General features: G+C 36.6%; 1 protein-coding gene and 1 pseudogene across 2 annotated transcripts in view; one reads left to right on the forward strand and one right to left on the reverse strand.

The window, feature by feature from the left end:
• Window positions 1–15,987, forward strand: part of CLINT1 (clathrin interactor 1) — a 57,182-nt gene that overhangs the window by 29,998 nt on the left and 11,197 nt on the right. For both annotated transcript variants that reach the window (XM_045819492.1, XM_045819503.1), the window contains exons 5-8: window positions 74–238; window positions 3,316–3,493; window positions 7,212–7,458; window positions 9,496–9,565. In XM_045819492.1, coding sequence (XP_045675448.1) covers window positions 74–238; window positions 3,316–3,493; window positions 7,212–7,458; window positions 9,496–9,565 — 660 coding nt within the window. The remainder of the gene's footprint in view (window positions 1–73; window positions 239–3,315; window positions 3,494–7,211; window positions 7,459–9,495; window positions 9,566–15,987) is intronic.
• On the reverse strand, window positions 3,867–3,966 carry LOC123813304 (annotated as a pseudogene).

The following is a 15,987-nucleotide window of genomic DNA, read 5'->3' on the forward strand; positions in this document are numbered from 1 at the left end:
TTTTTGTGTTAAAGGGTTTGATAGAGATTATCTGAATTCTTAAGGTTTTGTCTCTCCCTTACCATCCTCACAGATGAGCATGGCAAGGATCAAGGTATAAATATTCGCCAGAAGGTGAAAGAATTGGTTGAATTTGCCCAGGATGACGACAGGCTTCGTGAAGAGCGAAAGAAAGCAAAGAAGAACAAAGACAAATATGTCGGGGTTTCCTCAGAAAGTGTTGGAGGGTTCAGATACAGTGAGTATCAAAACGGACTGGCACCTAGCCACCAGTTTAGCTTCTTGGGTGTATTTAAGAATCATTGAGCTATGAGAGACCAAAATGATTTTTTTTTTTTTAAGGAATACATAGAATACTAAAATATATGTCCAGTCATTTTGGCTCCTATTATATGAATCTTAGGAATCTTTCTCTTTATTTAGTGTGTTCAAGAAATGATATTTGGTGGATTCAAGAATATGATTTTAACCATTAATTGTTAATTAAATGACTGCATCTTTGAGTTGATATACAGAGAACAAAACAGATATATACCTTTATCTCTTGGTGTTACCATTCTAAAATGAAAAAAGGGTTTCTCTAACTCAGCATTTAGAGCATAAAATTATAAAGTTTGAGCAAGAAATGAATCTTCCTAATTTGAAACCAATTTATCTGTTTTTGGCCAAAAATAGATACTAAGCTTCCCATAAGGTGGGCTCAGCCTCAGTCTTTTCCCTTCTCCGAGCAGTGCATTCATCTGACACAGGTGGAAGGGACCAACAGCGTTGTTCCTAACGCATTGCAGACGGCTAGCACGTTCATCTCCCAGGTTTATTTCACGTGTAATAATGTAGTTGGCCTAAAAGAGATCACTAAGTGTTTGAAACAGATAGAGAAAATAACTCTTTCATAGCATGTCTCTCTGGACTCACATCTTCCGGAGCTCTACGGTCCCCGGCCGTTTGGGGTCTGCAGAGCCAGGCCCGCGCTGTGTACACGCTCGCTGGGACTCGCCGGCTCCTCCCACCTGCATCTGAGCGTGTGCATTTGGGTTATTCTGAGAACTCACGACTCGTCACTGGAACTGTATGAAAGCCTTCAATTCTTACCTTGTGACCTCCTGTAAAACAGTATTTTCACTCCTCTCCTCTGCTTTCTTGTTCACAAAGAGAATGCTACCCTTTAAGTAGTTGTTAGAAGATGTTTCTAACAGCAGAAACGTCTATTTCTTTTGTGTCTCGGCATTACATAAAAGTGAATTCTTGAATTGGGCAAAAATATTTATCTTAAATAAATCATGTAAATGTTTTGAAGTTTTTATTTATTTGAGGGAATAAGTTTTTGGATTATTTGCCCAAGTAGTTATTTTTATTCTTTAACTTTTCAAAGTAGCTATAGCAATTTAATGTGTTCACGAGTAGAAATTGCTATTTGCAACTCATTTCCTCATTCTATTTGCTTGTAATCCTCTTTTTACCTATAATTATAATTATATAATTATCTATATAATTTATCTAATTATAATCCTCATTATATAATTAGATAAATTTTGAAAATTGAACACATTTTCAGAATCCATCACAGTGAACTATGTGCAGTAGAGATAAGAATTGAATGGCCTATGTATTTGCATCACATTCTTGTATAAGTTATTTTCAGTGTTATGCGTATGATTCAGAGACTTAACTAATTAATCAACTTTAACTATTTTATATGTTTTGTTTTTCATTTTAACATTAGATAATATCCTGCCAACATTCAGTATTTTTGGCATGCATTTAGTATACCTACCACACTAATCAGTTTCATTTTCAGTTACTTTCATTTTGCTGATAAATTCTTTTTCAAAGTTTAGTTTATCATATCGTCACTGAAATATTGAACAACCACCATTTTTATAAAACCATCCTGTTTTAAATTTTACGTAAGAAACTTTATTTTTTCATGTTCTGTTTAAGTTGGTGGTCACTTTCAGATTTAGCAGACATGTTTGAAAATTCTCGAGCTCTTATGCAACGTTTTGACTTCACAGTTTCAGCAGGCACTTCAGTGCGGTGGTTTTGTTCAGTCTGCAAAGGATGTGTGTGCCATCACTTGTTTGCCAAAGCTCAAGCGAAAAGCTCTCTCGCCCACCTTGGGATTATTTTGTTATTTCTCGTTGCTCTTCCCTTTTCTTTCCAACCTGCCTTAATTTTCAGTGTTTTCTTCTTTTGAACCTCATGTGATTTTTCCTGTACCTTCTGTTCTTGCCTCTTGAGTTTGGACATGGACATTGGAATGGAAAGGGTCCTTCTAATGCCTATAATTCCTTTCTCGCCTTTGGACCCCAAGGTCAAGGACTAAAACAGATCTTGACTTTTGGGAGTTTTGTTCGCTGCCATGATCTGTTCCCCTCACTTTCAGATTCGCCAGGTGGCTCCCTCGGTTTGACAGCTCCAGCGTATGTCTGTTCTGAACTGCTTGAGCATATTTCATGATTCCAGTCAGTGTAGCTTTTGGTAATTAGAATATTCTTTTCTTTTTACTGTAATTAAAAGATGCCTATACGTGTCATAAAATCTATTATTTTTCTTGGTTGATACTAAGGAATGTCTTTATAGCACATTGAGACATGTAACATTTAGAATGGTGTTTCTTATAGCTTGTGTTTTAAGAAACTTAGCTGTCCGCCCTGGCTGGCGTAGCTCAGTGGATTGAGCGTGGGCTGCGAACCAAAGCATCGCAGGTTCGATTCCCAGTCAGGGCACATGCCTGGGTTGCAGGCCAGGTCCCCAGCAACTGCACATTGATATCTCTCTCTCTCTCTCTCTCTCTCTCTCTCTCTCTCTCTCTCTCTCTCTCTCTCTCTTTTTCTCCCTCCCTTCCCTCTCTAAAAATAAATAAATAAAATCTTTAAAAAAGAAACTTAGCTGTCTAATACTTTTCGAATAACTGAAAAAACATTGAGAGAGAGGAATGAAATATAATTCATTGAATGACTTTTGTAAAAACAAAAAGATTTCCGTTCCTACTTGGCTTATGTAGCCTGTGTTGGTTTTTGTGTTTTCCTCCACTCATTTCATCCGCCTTTAAGAACTTCCTGATAATGCTGCGCTGTGCATTAAAGTCGTGTAAGTTTTCATAAGTGAAAGCTTTTGAGTCTGCGTTCCCTGCCACTTAATGACTGGCACTGCCTGCTGTGTCTTGCTGTAATTGTGTTGATTCAGCACCATGGGAGCTTTCTGTTTTCCTTTGAAAACTATTTTATTATGAGAAAAGCTTCAGAAAGAACTGTAGACACCTTTTGTATTTAATGGCCTTAGAGTTGCTTCTTTTTTTGATGCTTTATATAGGTGAAAGATATGATCCTGAGCCCAAATCAAAATGGGATGAGGAGTGGGATAAAAACAAAAGTGCTTTTCCATTCAGTGATAAATTAGGTGAACTGAGTGATAAAATTGGAAGCACAATTGATGATACCATCAGCAAGTTCCGGAGGAAAGATAGAGAAGACTCTCCAGAAAGATGCAGGTACTAACACTTTGTGTTCTGGGTCTCTTGGAGAGGGCGCTAAATTTGTGCAGCTGGGTTTTTTTGTTTCTGTTTTGTTTTGGGTGTTACCGTTGTTTGAAGTTCAGCTTTTTTCCCCTAATAGATTTTACTTTTTAGGTTCCCAGAAGAAGTGCATAAATTAGAGTTGTCATAGTAACACACAGAATTTCTCCTGTTATTGATATCTTGCATTACTATGGTTCATTTATTAACAGTTGATAACCAACACTTGTATATTGTTACTAAGTCTGTTGTTTGCATTAGGGTTCACTATGTCAACAGTTGACAAATGGGTAATACCCACCATTGTAGAACCATATAGAAGAGGGACACTGCCCTGAAAATGCCCTGTGCAAAAATGGAATGATTTATGAATTTGCATGTCATCCTTGCACAGAGGTCATGCTAATCTCTGAGTTGTTCTGGTGTTAGTGTTTGCTGCTGATGACTGACTGTGGCTGTTTTGAAGATGCTAAGTCAAAGACTGTTTGAAATTAGTACCGACACACTTCATTTTGTCTTTGTCTATTTATTTCTAAAGTTTTCACATTTCCTAGATGTTTTTATTCAAGCCATTTATTGGAATTTTTTTTCTCAAGAAGAACTCTCAAATCTTATTTTTCACTTGGACATCAGATTATCCAGAGATCAAAGGTATTGCTAAGGGTTAACAAAGCTTATTATATTAAATTTAAACAAAAGTTAAATGGTTTGAAATTTAACTCCTCCTGTGACATTTCATTAGGATTCTGTGCCATTGTGTACCAGAAAGAAAGTCCAAATGGATTTTTGGACTAAATGTATTATGAATATAGACCAGTATTTTCATAAACTACATTTTCTAATGGTAGGGCATCTTTTATTTAGTTTTATATAAAACTAAAATAGCACATGGAATAGCATTCATTTTTGTTCTCCCTACCAACATAGCTATAAACTAGTTTTGCTGCCAGTTAAAAGGGCAATGTATGTAGCATTTCATTTGCAAAGCAAGTGTTACAAGATTTTTATCATTCATGCTTCCAAGTATCTCTATTTGATAGGGTAGAGAAAGGATTTTTACCCTTATTGTTGAGAAGTAAAACCTGAGGCCCAGTCGGGCAGTGTTGAGCTTTCCTAAAATGAGTGAGTGAGTGCTGGCCGGGGGGCTCAGTTTGTTGGAGCATCGTCCCGTGTACTGGAAAGGTTGTGGTTTGATCCCTGGTCAGGGCACACACAGGAGGAGAGAACAGACTGCTATTCCTCTTTCACGTCAGTGTTTTTCTCTTAAAAAAAAAGGTTATATTTGTTTATTTTCGGGGGGCGGGGGGAGAAACATCGATTAGTTGGTTCTTGTGCACCACCAGCCAGGGATCTGGCCCACAGCCTAGGCATGTGCCCTGACCAGGAACTGAACTGGCAACCTTTCAGTTTACAGGCCAGCACTCAGTCCACTGAGCCACACCATCCAGGGCTGTTTGTTTGTTTGTTTGTTTGTTTGTTTCTTTCTTTCTTTTCTTTCTTTTCTCCCCCCCCCCCCCAAATCAATACACAAATCTTTGAGTAAGGATTAAAAAAAAAAAAAAAACAGTGTTAGAAGCCTTCAAGCAAGTTCTTGTAATATTGTGGCCATGTATTCTGTTGCTACTTTCTGAAGTGTCAGAACCAAGTAGATCAGCTGTTTAGACATTGGACTATGTACATTCTTGTGTTGTTTCCTTTGCCTTTCCACCCTCGGCTTTTCTTTCCATACTTTTGTCTTCTTATTCTTTCTTTTTCTTTGTTGGCTCTAAGACAGAATCTGCTGGAGTTCATAAATCTTTTATATAGAGTATTCAAGTTAAAGAGTGAAAATATAATGTATATTATTTATTATAGTAATTAAAGGCCACATCAAGGACTTTTACATCTTGGAGTATTTGTGAGAGAATTTTAGACAAAGTTGCATGCGACCTCTTTGTCATGTTACCAGAATTTCAGATTTCAGACTTCTTAGTTTATTATTAGATTTAGGAATTCTTGAACATAGATCAAATATAAGGTTTCCATTTCATTGTGTGCTAGTCAGGTTTATATTCTCAACTTATAAAGAAATTACGTTGATTGAAATAAAACTGGACATCAGGAAGGTAGGAAATTTCTGGTTTACTTATAGAACTGATGGTGGGACTCTTAGGTCATTTATGCTAAGAAATTACATAGTAAGTGGCAAGGACTTAAAAACAATCAGAACTTGAAGATTCCCACTTATAGATAAAAATGCCTTTGCTGTGTGTTGGAAGTCATGCTTTTTGATCCTTGATTTATACAGCTTTGGAATGAAACAATTCCAACTGCATTTATATTTTAGTAGAAATTGGCTTTACATTAGACTGAGTTAAATTTCATCAGTGATGATAGATAGTCATAGTTTTAAAGAGAATTTTCAGTATTTTATTTTGCCCTGGCTGGTGCAGCTCAGTGGATTGATCACTGGCCCGAGAACCAAAGGGTTGCTGGTTTGATTACCAGTCAAGGCACATGCCTAGGTTGCAGGCCAGGTCCCTAGTAGGGGGACACATGATAGGCAACCATACACTGATGTTTCCCTATTTTTCTCCCTCCTTGCCCTCTCTCTAAAAATAAATAAATAAAAGTTCTTTAAAAATTATTTAAAACATAAATAAAATTCAGTAATGTAGATAATGGAACATGCTTCAGGTGTCTCTCCCTGTGTTCTACTTGCAGCAAAAACGAACAAAAACAAAACAGGGCCTTATTACTGGAGAACAGACTAGTGCTGGCATTTTTAAATTCATGGCATATGAAAAACCCAGTTCCTTGTTTCGTTTTTTTCTTTTGCACTATTAAAAAGAAAAAAATATTGATATGCCTGAAAAATTATTTCAAAAAAATTTTAAGTATACTTAATTTTTCTATAAAGTAATTTTCATAGTTATATAAAAATTTGATCTGCTGATACGATAGTGAAAAAGAAAGCACAACTGTTGGGAAGTGCATTACCTTACACCACAGGTGGCAAGCACAAGGCCTGGGAGCCGAACCCAGCCCTCTACCTTGTCCCCACCCGGCGGCAGCGCGAGCTCCTTGCCCCCAGTTAAGGAGCACTTACACTTACACGGTCCTAAAGTACATTCAGCCCTTTGAAGGCAACCGGGAGGCGGATGTGGCCCCTGGCGGAAAAAAGTTTGACACTCCTGCCTTACACTTTTGTGCATTTACAGATCAGTGTTTAATCATTTGAATTCAAATAAGATAGGATTTAAAAGGTATTTGTCGAAATATTTTACTGTGTATTGCTTTAGTATGTGAGAGTCAGTGACAGAATTAAGTTATTTGAGCAGAACTAGTTCCACACAACCCATTTCAGGAAAATGGTCATCAACTGCAGATGTTGGAGCTCCTAGGGTCTTATAAGTTGATTCTGATACGGTAATTCTGTTACTTTATTTTTTCATTAAGCTTTAATCTATAATAAATAAGCACTGGAGTTATTTCACAAACAAAAACATTTTTTGTTTGTGCACACGTGTGTAAGGACTGTTTTGTAGCAGCATTTTAGACTTGCCCAGGGAGCTTGCCTGGTCCCTGTCAAGCAGTCAAAGTGTGCAGTTTCAGAGTTACTGCATTTGAAATTCTTCAGCTCAAATCACTGAGGACTCCATTTTAAAGTACTCCCTAGCCTTATTATTTTGCTTCATTTTTTAATATCTTTTAGCGACAGTGATGAGGAAAAGAAAGCGAGAAGAGGCAGATCTCCCAAAGGCGAGTTCAAAGATGAAGAGGAGACTGTGACGACGAAGCACATCCATATCACACAAGCCACCGAGACCACCACGACCAGGCACAAGCGCACAGCCAACCCTTCCAAAACCATTGATCTCGGAGCAGCAGCACATTACACAGGGGACAAAGCAAGCCCAGACCAGAATGCTTCAGCTCATACGCCTCAATCTTCAGTTAAGGTGGGAATGGCACAAATCCACACATTATTCACAGTTTTGTTCTTAGGGACTACTTTTAGAATCGCTGCATTCGTAGGCTTGGGCATTTCCCAGCAATCATATTAACTACAGATCTTCTGGCATGTAGTATTACTCAGAGTCATTAATGATAAAAAACCTCCTGGGGGGAAGAAATCTGTCCAATTTCTGAATGATTGTCTGCACTTTCTACAAAAGTAGAAATGACGCTTTGGCTCACTTAGGAAAGGCTGTGAATCAGAATTTAGTCCATCTGCTTCCTTCTAAACACACCTCTGGTTACCAGGTACAGCGAGATTCACCAAGGAAAACATGGGAGTCTTTGGAAGTTGTAAGAAATAAATGAAGGAGGGCCGAGTAGATACCTGGGGAAAACGGTCCTGTTTGGCACAGAGGAGGTGCCTGTAAAGGGAGGCGTGTTTGCCTGCTGGTCACTGCTGACCAGGGCAGCACTGACTCTTGTCGTTTCCCCATTTGTTGTTCATTTACCACAGAAATGGAAGTCCACCTGCTAGATACCTGGCCATGAGCTAGTCTTTTAGACAGAAATCTGCCAAAGAGGGAGATTTGCCCCCAAAGGCTAAATTGTTATTTTGTCACTCTCCCCCCACTAGTGTTTACTCAACTTGTATCTCTGCATCAGAAGTAGCTAAAGCTCGGGAGAACATTTTGCTGAGGTATCCTGCTAATAGTAGATGACTCTAAAAATAAAGGTAGTCCCACTTAGTGTCAAAAACAGGTATCATGTTAACTTTTGCCAAATATCTTCTGGTATGTAACTTCATCCATATTTGCTCTTTTTAAAATTTGGATGAAAATTTCAAAATTATAACTCAACTTTAGTTGTAGTTAAAGGGGGGAATGGCTGTTCCTTCTTTCTCGTCCTAGATTTCAAACCCCTGTTGTGGACACAGTCAGCTTTCTGAAGGCGGCTGTGCGAAGTCTAGTAATCTTAACTGAAACCCGCAAACGGGGCGGCTGTCATGTGGAAGATTCACTTAAGGTCGCATGAAGAAAATTATCCCAACTGCGTAATGTTTTAACAATAAATCAAGACTTTTATAATTCATGGGATTTTTTAAGTATCAGTTTGTAGTATGTGTTACTCTGCCATAAATATATCTGTAGTGTAAGCTTTTTGATTTTGTTTTTAGAAGGTCAAAGTTCCGGAAAAGTTTCTCAACTACTTCAGATCACTCTCGATCTCAAGGCCTTCTTGAGCCATAGTGTAGTACTTGAATCTGCAGAGCTCAAAGTGAGGAGCCCAGGAGCTCCACAGTGTTTCCCCGATGCCTAGCGATCCTGACCTCATTCAGTGTGTACGTGCTGAGCATCCACACGTGCTTCGGGGTGCTTGCACTACGGGGAAGAGAAAAACCGTATTACAGTTCCAGCCCCGCAATTTAGTTTGGGAACTAAATATAAAATAATTAGATGTCAGGGTACATCAAACGACAGAATTATACTGACTTAGTAAACAAACAGTTAAGTGTTGCTGAAGTTCACAGAATCAGAGGATTTTAGAGTGGGACAGGGTCTTGGCTTCTCGTCCATTGGATCTCAAACCGCCCTAAGCGTTGGAACTTCTGGGGCAGCTTTGTTAGACTGTACAGGCCAGGATTCCACCCTGGGCATTTAAGGCTCCGTGTGTTGTGATAAGGCTGGGCACATGTGTTTTTTAGTGCTTCTCAAGATTCTGATAACATAGCAGTAAGTTTTCTGTGGATGGTGCGTGTTCCGATGTGAAATGCAATACAAAAAAATGAGTCAGGGAAAAGAGGAGTGTGGATGTTACAGACTTTTACAGTGATGGGAATAGAATTACTTAAAAATACTGTCTCTCCATGGGATTTCAAGGTTACATCTGTTGGTTTTTTTCTTTTTTTTTTCCAGAAAACTAAATCTGCCCCTATTAAGATAATTACAGGTATTTGCGTCTAAGTTGGAAATTAGAGTAGAGCAGATTAAAAGAAATAGTAGAAATTTGTTTTCTAAGCTTATGAGTTTGTGTGTTTTCAGACTTCAGTGCCTAGTAGCAAGTCATCTGGCGACCTTGTTGATCTGTTTGATGGCACCAGCCAATCAACAGGTAAGCTTCCACATTGGCTCGCTCTTTCTCCCTTTAAGGTTTTATTTATTTATTTTTAGAGAGTGGGGGAAGGGAGGGAGAAAGAGAGAGAGAGGAACATCAATGTTCAGGAGAAACATCCATCGCCCTACTGGGGACCAGGCCCTCAATCCAGGCATGTACCCTGACTGGGAATCGAACTGGGGACCTTCTAGGTTTGTGGGATGACGCCCGAACCACTGAGCCACATGAGTCAAGGCAGCTTATGACCCACGGACATGGACAATGGCGTGGAGATAGACTGTGAAGGAGGGGGCTGGCTAGGTAGCAACGGAAAAAAATTTGGGACAACTGTTAACACTAACAAATAATACTAAGTTTATTATTGGTGTTACTAATAGTAACACCAATACTAATAGTAACACCAATAATAAAATAAATTTTTAAAATATTTTTTTAATGTCAAGGAATGAAAAATAAATTTCTTTGCAATGTATTTATTTTTAATATGAAATTAATGAGCTTTGAACATTACTTGAGGGGAATTGTCCAGTTGCCTAAAATAAGGAACGATGCTTAAATATTTAACCAATAATTTATTAATCTCCTTAATTTCTTTAACACTGAGTATTTGGGGTCCTTTGCTTTCTCTATAAACAAAATGCACTGCTCTGTTCATGTTACTATCTTTTGCTGAATATTAATTCTGGCTGTCAGCATCAGCCATGCCTAGAGTCCATTCATTTATTCAACAAATATTTGCTGAACCAGACACAGGTCTGGGTGCTGGAGGTATAACGTGTAGTAAAAGAGTTCTTGCCCTCGTGGGAAGCTCAAGTGGTGGAAGTACAGTAATCGTTATTCAAGAGTCACAAAGAGTTACTTAATTACAAACGTGGAGAGTGCTTCTGAGGAAAGGAGTGTTCTACAAAAGGGTGTAACTACCTACCTGACATATTTTAAGAGTGCCGCAGCAAAAGAATAGTTTTTTTACCAAGATTTTCTCAAGATAGGATTAATGATGTCTTTAATTTGATTACCACTATGTGCTAGATTTTGAGTAGGTCCCTATAAATTATTTTCAAGAAAATTTATATTTTAGGCTATATTCAGTGATTATGGATTTCTAATAAACTCCTGTGTCAAAGCAGCTTGAGAAATGAAACTTCTCTTTAAAGACAGTCCTTCCCAACCTGTTAAGTTCAGTTCACATTAGATCGTAGATGGCAAGACTGGCATGTAAGTAATGAGCAAAGTAAATATATTGTTCCTAGATGTGTGTAATGATTTTTTAAAACTGTGCCTGAGAGGAAGTCTATGATAGAAATCGATTAATAGTTAGTTTAGTACATGTAATTTAAGTCTCCTGCTATTTTTGTCTTCTCCTTGCCTAGTGTCATAAAATTCTTGGACTGGGAGTGAACTTCATAGGGTATCTGGTTTAACCTAATTTCTGAAATTCTTTAATTCCCATCCCCTTTTTTTCCTGTAATTGTAAACTCATCCTAAAATTATTAAACTGCACGCCCAAGATTACAAACTACATTAGTTTTTTTAAACAATATACGTGCTTTTCGTATAGTTATATGATTTTAACTCTCGTATGAAATGGCAGTTAGCATGCAGTGTCACAGAATGTCAGCTCTTTTGGACTTCCCGGCATGAAATATTAAAGAGCCCCTTCCGAGCATCTCTGGAAAGTTTTAGTGAAGCAATCAGAGAAGAAAAAACTAGGAAGGCCAGATGAGTGGATGAACTTTTTTCCTCTGATACCAAGATTGCTTTGAACAGTGAGAATTATCAAGTAGTAGCATGCTTCCTTTGCTTAACAAGAAATCTTTGAATGGTTTTTCTTCTCCAGTACTTAAAAGTAGATTGATTAATTAAATAGAAATAGCTATTAATATTAATACAATAACTAAGACAAATGAAACCTGGAAGGTTTCTTGCCTTAATGTTTATCTTAATATTGTCTTTAAAAAAGCAACTGAATGTGGGTTGACATCAGATTTTTTTTTAAGTCATCTCCTTTTTGAAACAGTGTGTTTAACCAGTTTGTTCAGAGCACCCCCTCTAATCAGTACATAAATTTTGTTATTCAAAATCTCTATTTAAATATTTCAGTAATATATTCGAAGTTGAATTCAGCGGTGGAAATCTTTAGCAGTGCTAAATCTCTAGCACCGCTAAATCTTTGGCACCTACACATGAGAAAATGTAAGAATCCACCATGTTCGCATAGCTATTTGGTATTCCATTGGGGGTCATTTACCAGATGTGCCTGTACTTATTATAGTGCCGTCGGGCACGTAATATGGACACGAACTATAAACCTAAGCAGATATGGCATCTGTACAGCTCACCAGATAGAGTTCTCCTCTGAGAAAATGTTCAGGTCATCTTTTTTGTATATGTGATTACATCCTTTTGTTAGCAGCTTCAAAAGTATACATGTGGTAAAAATCATTGTAGGATGTCTACCAAGTTTAAACATACACATGTGAGCCCATTGGTCAAGGCTTACTTGAGCCTCTCTTGAATGTCCCACTGTGGTGATGATCTTTCAGACTCTGCACTCAGATGATATTTTGATGGCTTAAACACATACAGGACATTTCTAAATAAACTGAATAAAATAAAGTAAAATAAATAAATACAACTGAATTAAATGAATAATTTCAAGTTTTTAGAAAAATAAGCCAATTAGAAATAGAATGCCAAACACCATTCCATTTCATTTTTTTTTAAGTATATCTCACTTTAAAAGTCCATGTAGCCTCCTTTGTACTTTTGCAATTAAGGAACTTAGGTCATGGTTACCGTACTGTTAAGTAAGATATTTCTAGTACAGGAAATGATGTTGAAGAGAAAATACACCATAGTCAGTACCAATAGAAAGACAGTATATGACTTGCATATGTTATGGTTTCTTTTAAGTTAAAAAATCTTTAAAGATTAAGGTATATCAAATCCAAAATTTTTATTACATTTACATTTGAACCTGTTGTCTTATAACCAGTGATCACTGAAGTTTGTTGAGGATATTTCCATGACTGTGAACCACCTCGTTACAGCCTTAACACATCAACATATATAAGAATTTCCTGGGAGTTGTTTCCAGTTTGAACCAAATTTACAAAAATAAAAATTTTTAGTAACTCTTTCTACTATATAAAAGTAATGCTCATTCTAGAAATTTGATGGAAAACAAGTGATTCACCATAACTTAGATTCATAAAGTCAACTATGAATTTTGGTGATTACTCTTTTTTTACATACATTTTTTGTGTATTCAGTCAGTACATTTTAGCATTTATTGTGTGGCAAATCTTTTTCAGGCTTATAAATAAGGATTTTTATTTTTTATTTTTTATTTTTTGTAAACTGCTTTTCAACCAAGATGTCATGACCATTTCCTTATGATAGTTGGCATTCTTTTATAGACCTTTTAATTACTTTATAATAATCTTAACATTGTATGAACTATAGTTTATTTAGCCAATCAATATCTTTTTTTTTTGCGACATTAGGTTTTTGAGGGGTTTTTTTCCTCCAAAATTTTCTATATTATGAAGTAGTGAAATAGCCCCTTCCCAAAATCTTCCAATTTGTTAAGAAGAAAGTAGGATTTCATTTTGCACTTGTTTGATAACTGAGTTTAAATACTTTTTATGTTTTTATAAATTAATCATAACTTGTCTATTTATGTCCTTTGTCCATTTTTTCTTTAATTAGGGTTTTTATCCTTATTGGTTTTTAAAAGAACTTCTTACATTAATTCTTTGTCACATATTTACATGTTTTATCATTTTTTTTAATTTGTAAGTATTAGAATTCTATATGCAAATTTTGTTTTATAATGTAACCTAGATTAAATTTTTTATTGAAGGAAATTTCCATACGTAGTCTAGCTGTATTTTCCCTGTTCACAGATTGCTTTGGAAAATACGTGTTCCCAGCTGGTGATTGTAAATAACCTCCTTGCTGCCCTGAAGAGGCAGATGGAAATGGTTCATTTGTAATGACAGCTCTCATGTGGGCATCTTGAAGGATAGCTCTTGCTGTGAAATTTAGCAGTCTTCTACACACAGCCATTTTTGGTCGACTCTTTCATTTAAATTCCCTTAAATTCCCTTAGCCTTAGAAGTTATCTGGGAAAATGCTTAAGAATAGAAAATTTCTGTTGAGTTCAAAGCATTGGTATGAATAACATCATGCATATGGGTATAGATAGTGTGTCCTAGGAGAAAGTCTGTTCCTACATGAAATACAAAGATTTTTAAATTTTAAGGTAGTTTTCAGAGTTGAAGACCATTGTGTAAAATAAATAGCAACATAATCTGTGGCGTTTCAGATCATTGGAGAAAAGTTGAATTCTTTACAAGGAGAGGTGGTTTCTGTCTGTAAAATATTTGTGCATATGTGTGTTTCCATTCTCTCCTCCCAGTGTTCTTAAATTAGTCATGTTAAAATCAAACTCCCTTAGAGTATGGGTAGAAGGGAATAGTATTTCCTATAGGTGTAAGTTAAGAATGTGGCATAATTTCAGCATAGGTGTTAGAAGGTAGAACAGTAGAATAACCAAAGTGGGTAATTATCTGAAATATTACATTCAGGATATGACACAAATAAATATCTTGCCCAGTTTGGAGTTGTAGTCTGTAGTACTCAGTGCTTTTATCCACAGCATGAATTTTCTTACAGCTCAGACTGAATAAGATTTGAAAAAATTCCTAACTTGTTTGGCATAATAAATTACATACTGGTGCTTATTCACTGCTTGGATGAAGCAAATTAAAATAATCTCCAATTTTCAAGTCTTTTAATGTTATAGTAAATGATCAACTATCATTTTGTTACCTGATAGTATACTTTGATCAATATCTTGAACATGAAGGAACATTACAGAAGACAACTTATGAATATTAAGCAGCAACTGTTTGTAACATTCATTTCCCTATTTTTTATTAATGTATGTGCTTCTTTAAATAGTTTAAAAATATAGGTCATTGATTTTTTGTGCCCCTTGTCAGATTTTATCATGATATATGTGCCTATAAAGAAAAAACAAACACTGTGATATTATCCTTTGGATAAAGCAGAAGTGGGTGCGTGAGCTGTAGTGTCGATAGGGAGTGGAGAGCCTTGGCCTTGGCGGGATGGGAGTTAATTCATGTTGGGTGTGAATATATGTGAATACGTGCATTTGTAATGAGGTGAAAGAAGGAAGAATTCATTATGCCTGCTGATAGTTGACTACAGTAAATGTGCATTAAAAAGAAATACTAAATACATATGTATCAGAAACTGATTTGTTCCTTTCATTACTGCTGGCCATTTATTAAGAAGGGGAGATGGTTCTACTTTAATTAACCCAGTTGAGTGTAGCAGATGGGGCAAAATGTCTTGCAGCGATAAGACAATTCAGAAATGGCACCAGATGTTGAAAGCTGTCCCTGGTGGTGTTTGAGTGCAGCCCAGATGTTCCAGTCCCACCTGGCTAGTTTCTAAGCACTGCAGGCTAAGCAGCTGTGATGTAACCTATGTAATGTTCGCATAACACTAAAAGCACCATAATTGAACTGCCACTCTAAACTTCTAAGGCTGTGACTCTTAAGAGGTGAAATCTTTAAGGACAAAATAAGGACAACTATTTACGGTTTTAGATCCTTTGGCTATTGCTATTTAATTGATAATTGGAGAGAGGTAAAATATTAAAATTTAATAAAATGTTATTGTTCAAATTGTAGATAAAAGTAAACATTCTTACCCATGTAGTGTTTCCAGATAAGAATGTGCATGGGAGTGTGATGTCACATACACAGAGATTGATTCACAGCCTTCTGATTTGGGTCTCACCCCTTTACAAACGCCAGTCTAGAAATATCAAAACGCTATTTTTCATGTAATAAAAATGCAAATATTTGCTTGCTCATAGAGTAAACAGTTTTTTCCCCTTTTATTCCTTTTAATTTCAAACCTACGTAAAATTTGCCACATTTTCTTTCTCTTTAGTTCTTTTTGGTGGTTGTTTTATTGTGTACTATTTGTTTATTGTGTACCATTTGAGAGAAGATTGCAAACAGCATGACATTTTGCCCCTAAAATCCTTCAACACATATCTTTTTACAACAAGGGCATTCTCCTTTATAATCACTATATAATTATCATACTCCGGGAACTTAACATTAAACAGTTTCATTGTCTAATAATAAACAGAACAAAATGCAGATTTCCCTGGTGTCTCAATATGTCACTTCAGGGTAGCACTTTTCTAAGAATCCAGAGTCCAGTCCAGGATCACGCATGTCATTTACTTGTCCTGCTTCTTTAGGCTCCTCCACTTTGGAGCAGTCCCGGTCTCTTTGTCTTTAATGATGCTGACATTTTCGGAAGTCTTCAGAGTGGTTTTGCAGAATGTCCTCAAGTTGTATTTCTCTGAT

Source organism: Phyllostomus hastatus, unplaced genomic scaffold (genome assembly GCF_019186645.2).
Source record: "Phyllostomus hastatus isolate PE091 unplaced genomic scaffold, TTU_PhHast_1.1 phas_contig_150, whole genome shotgun sequence".
Classification (NCBI taxonomy): domain Eukaryota; kingdom Metazoa; phylum Chordata; class Mammalia; order Chiroptera; family Phyllostomidae; genus Phyllostomus; species Phyllostomus hastatus.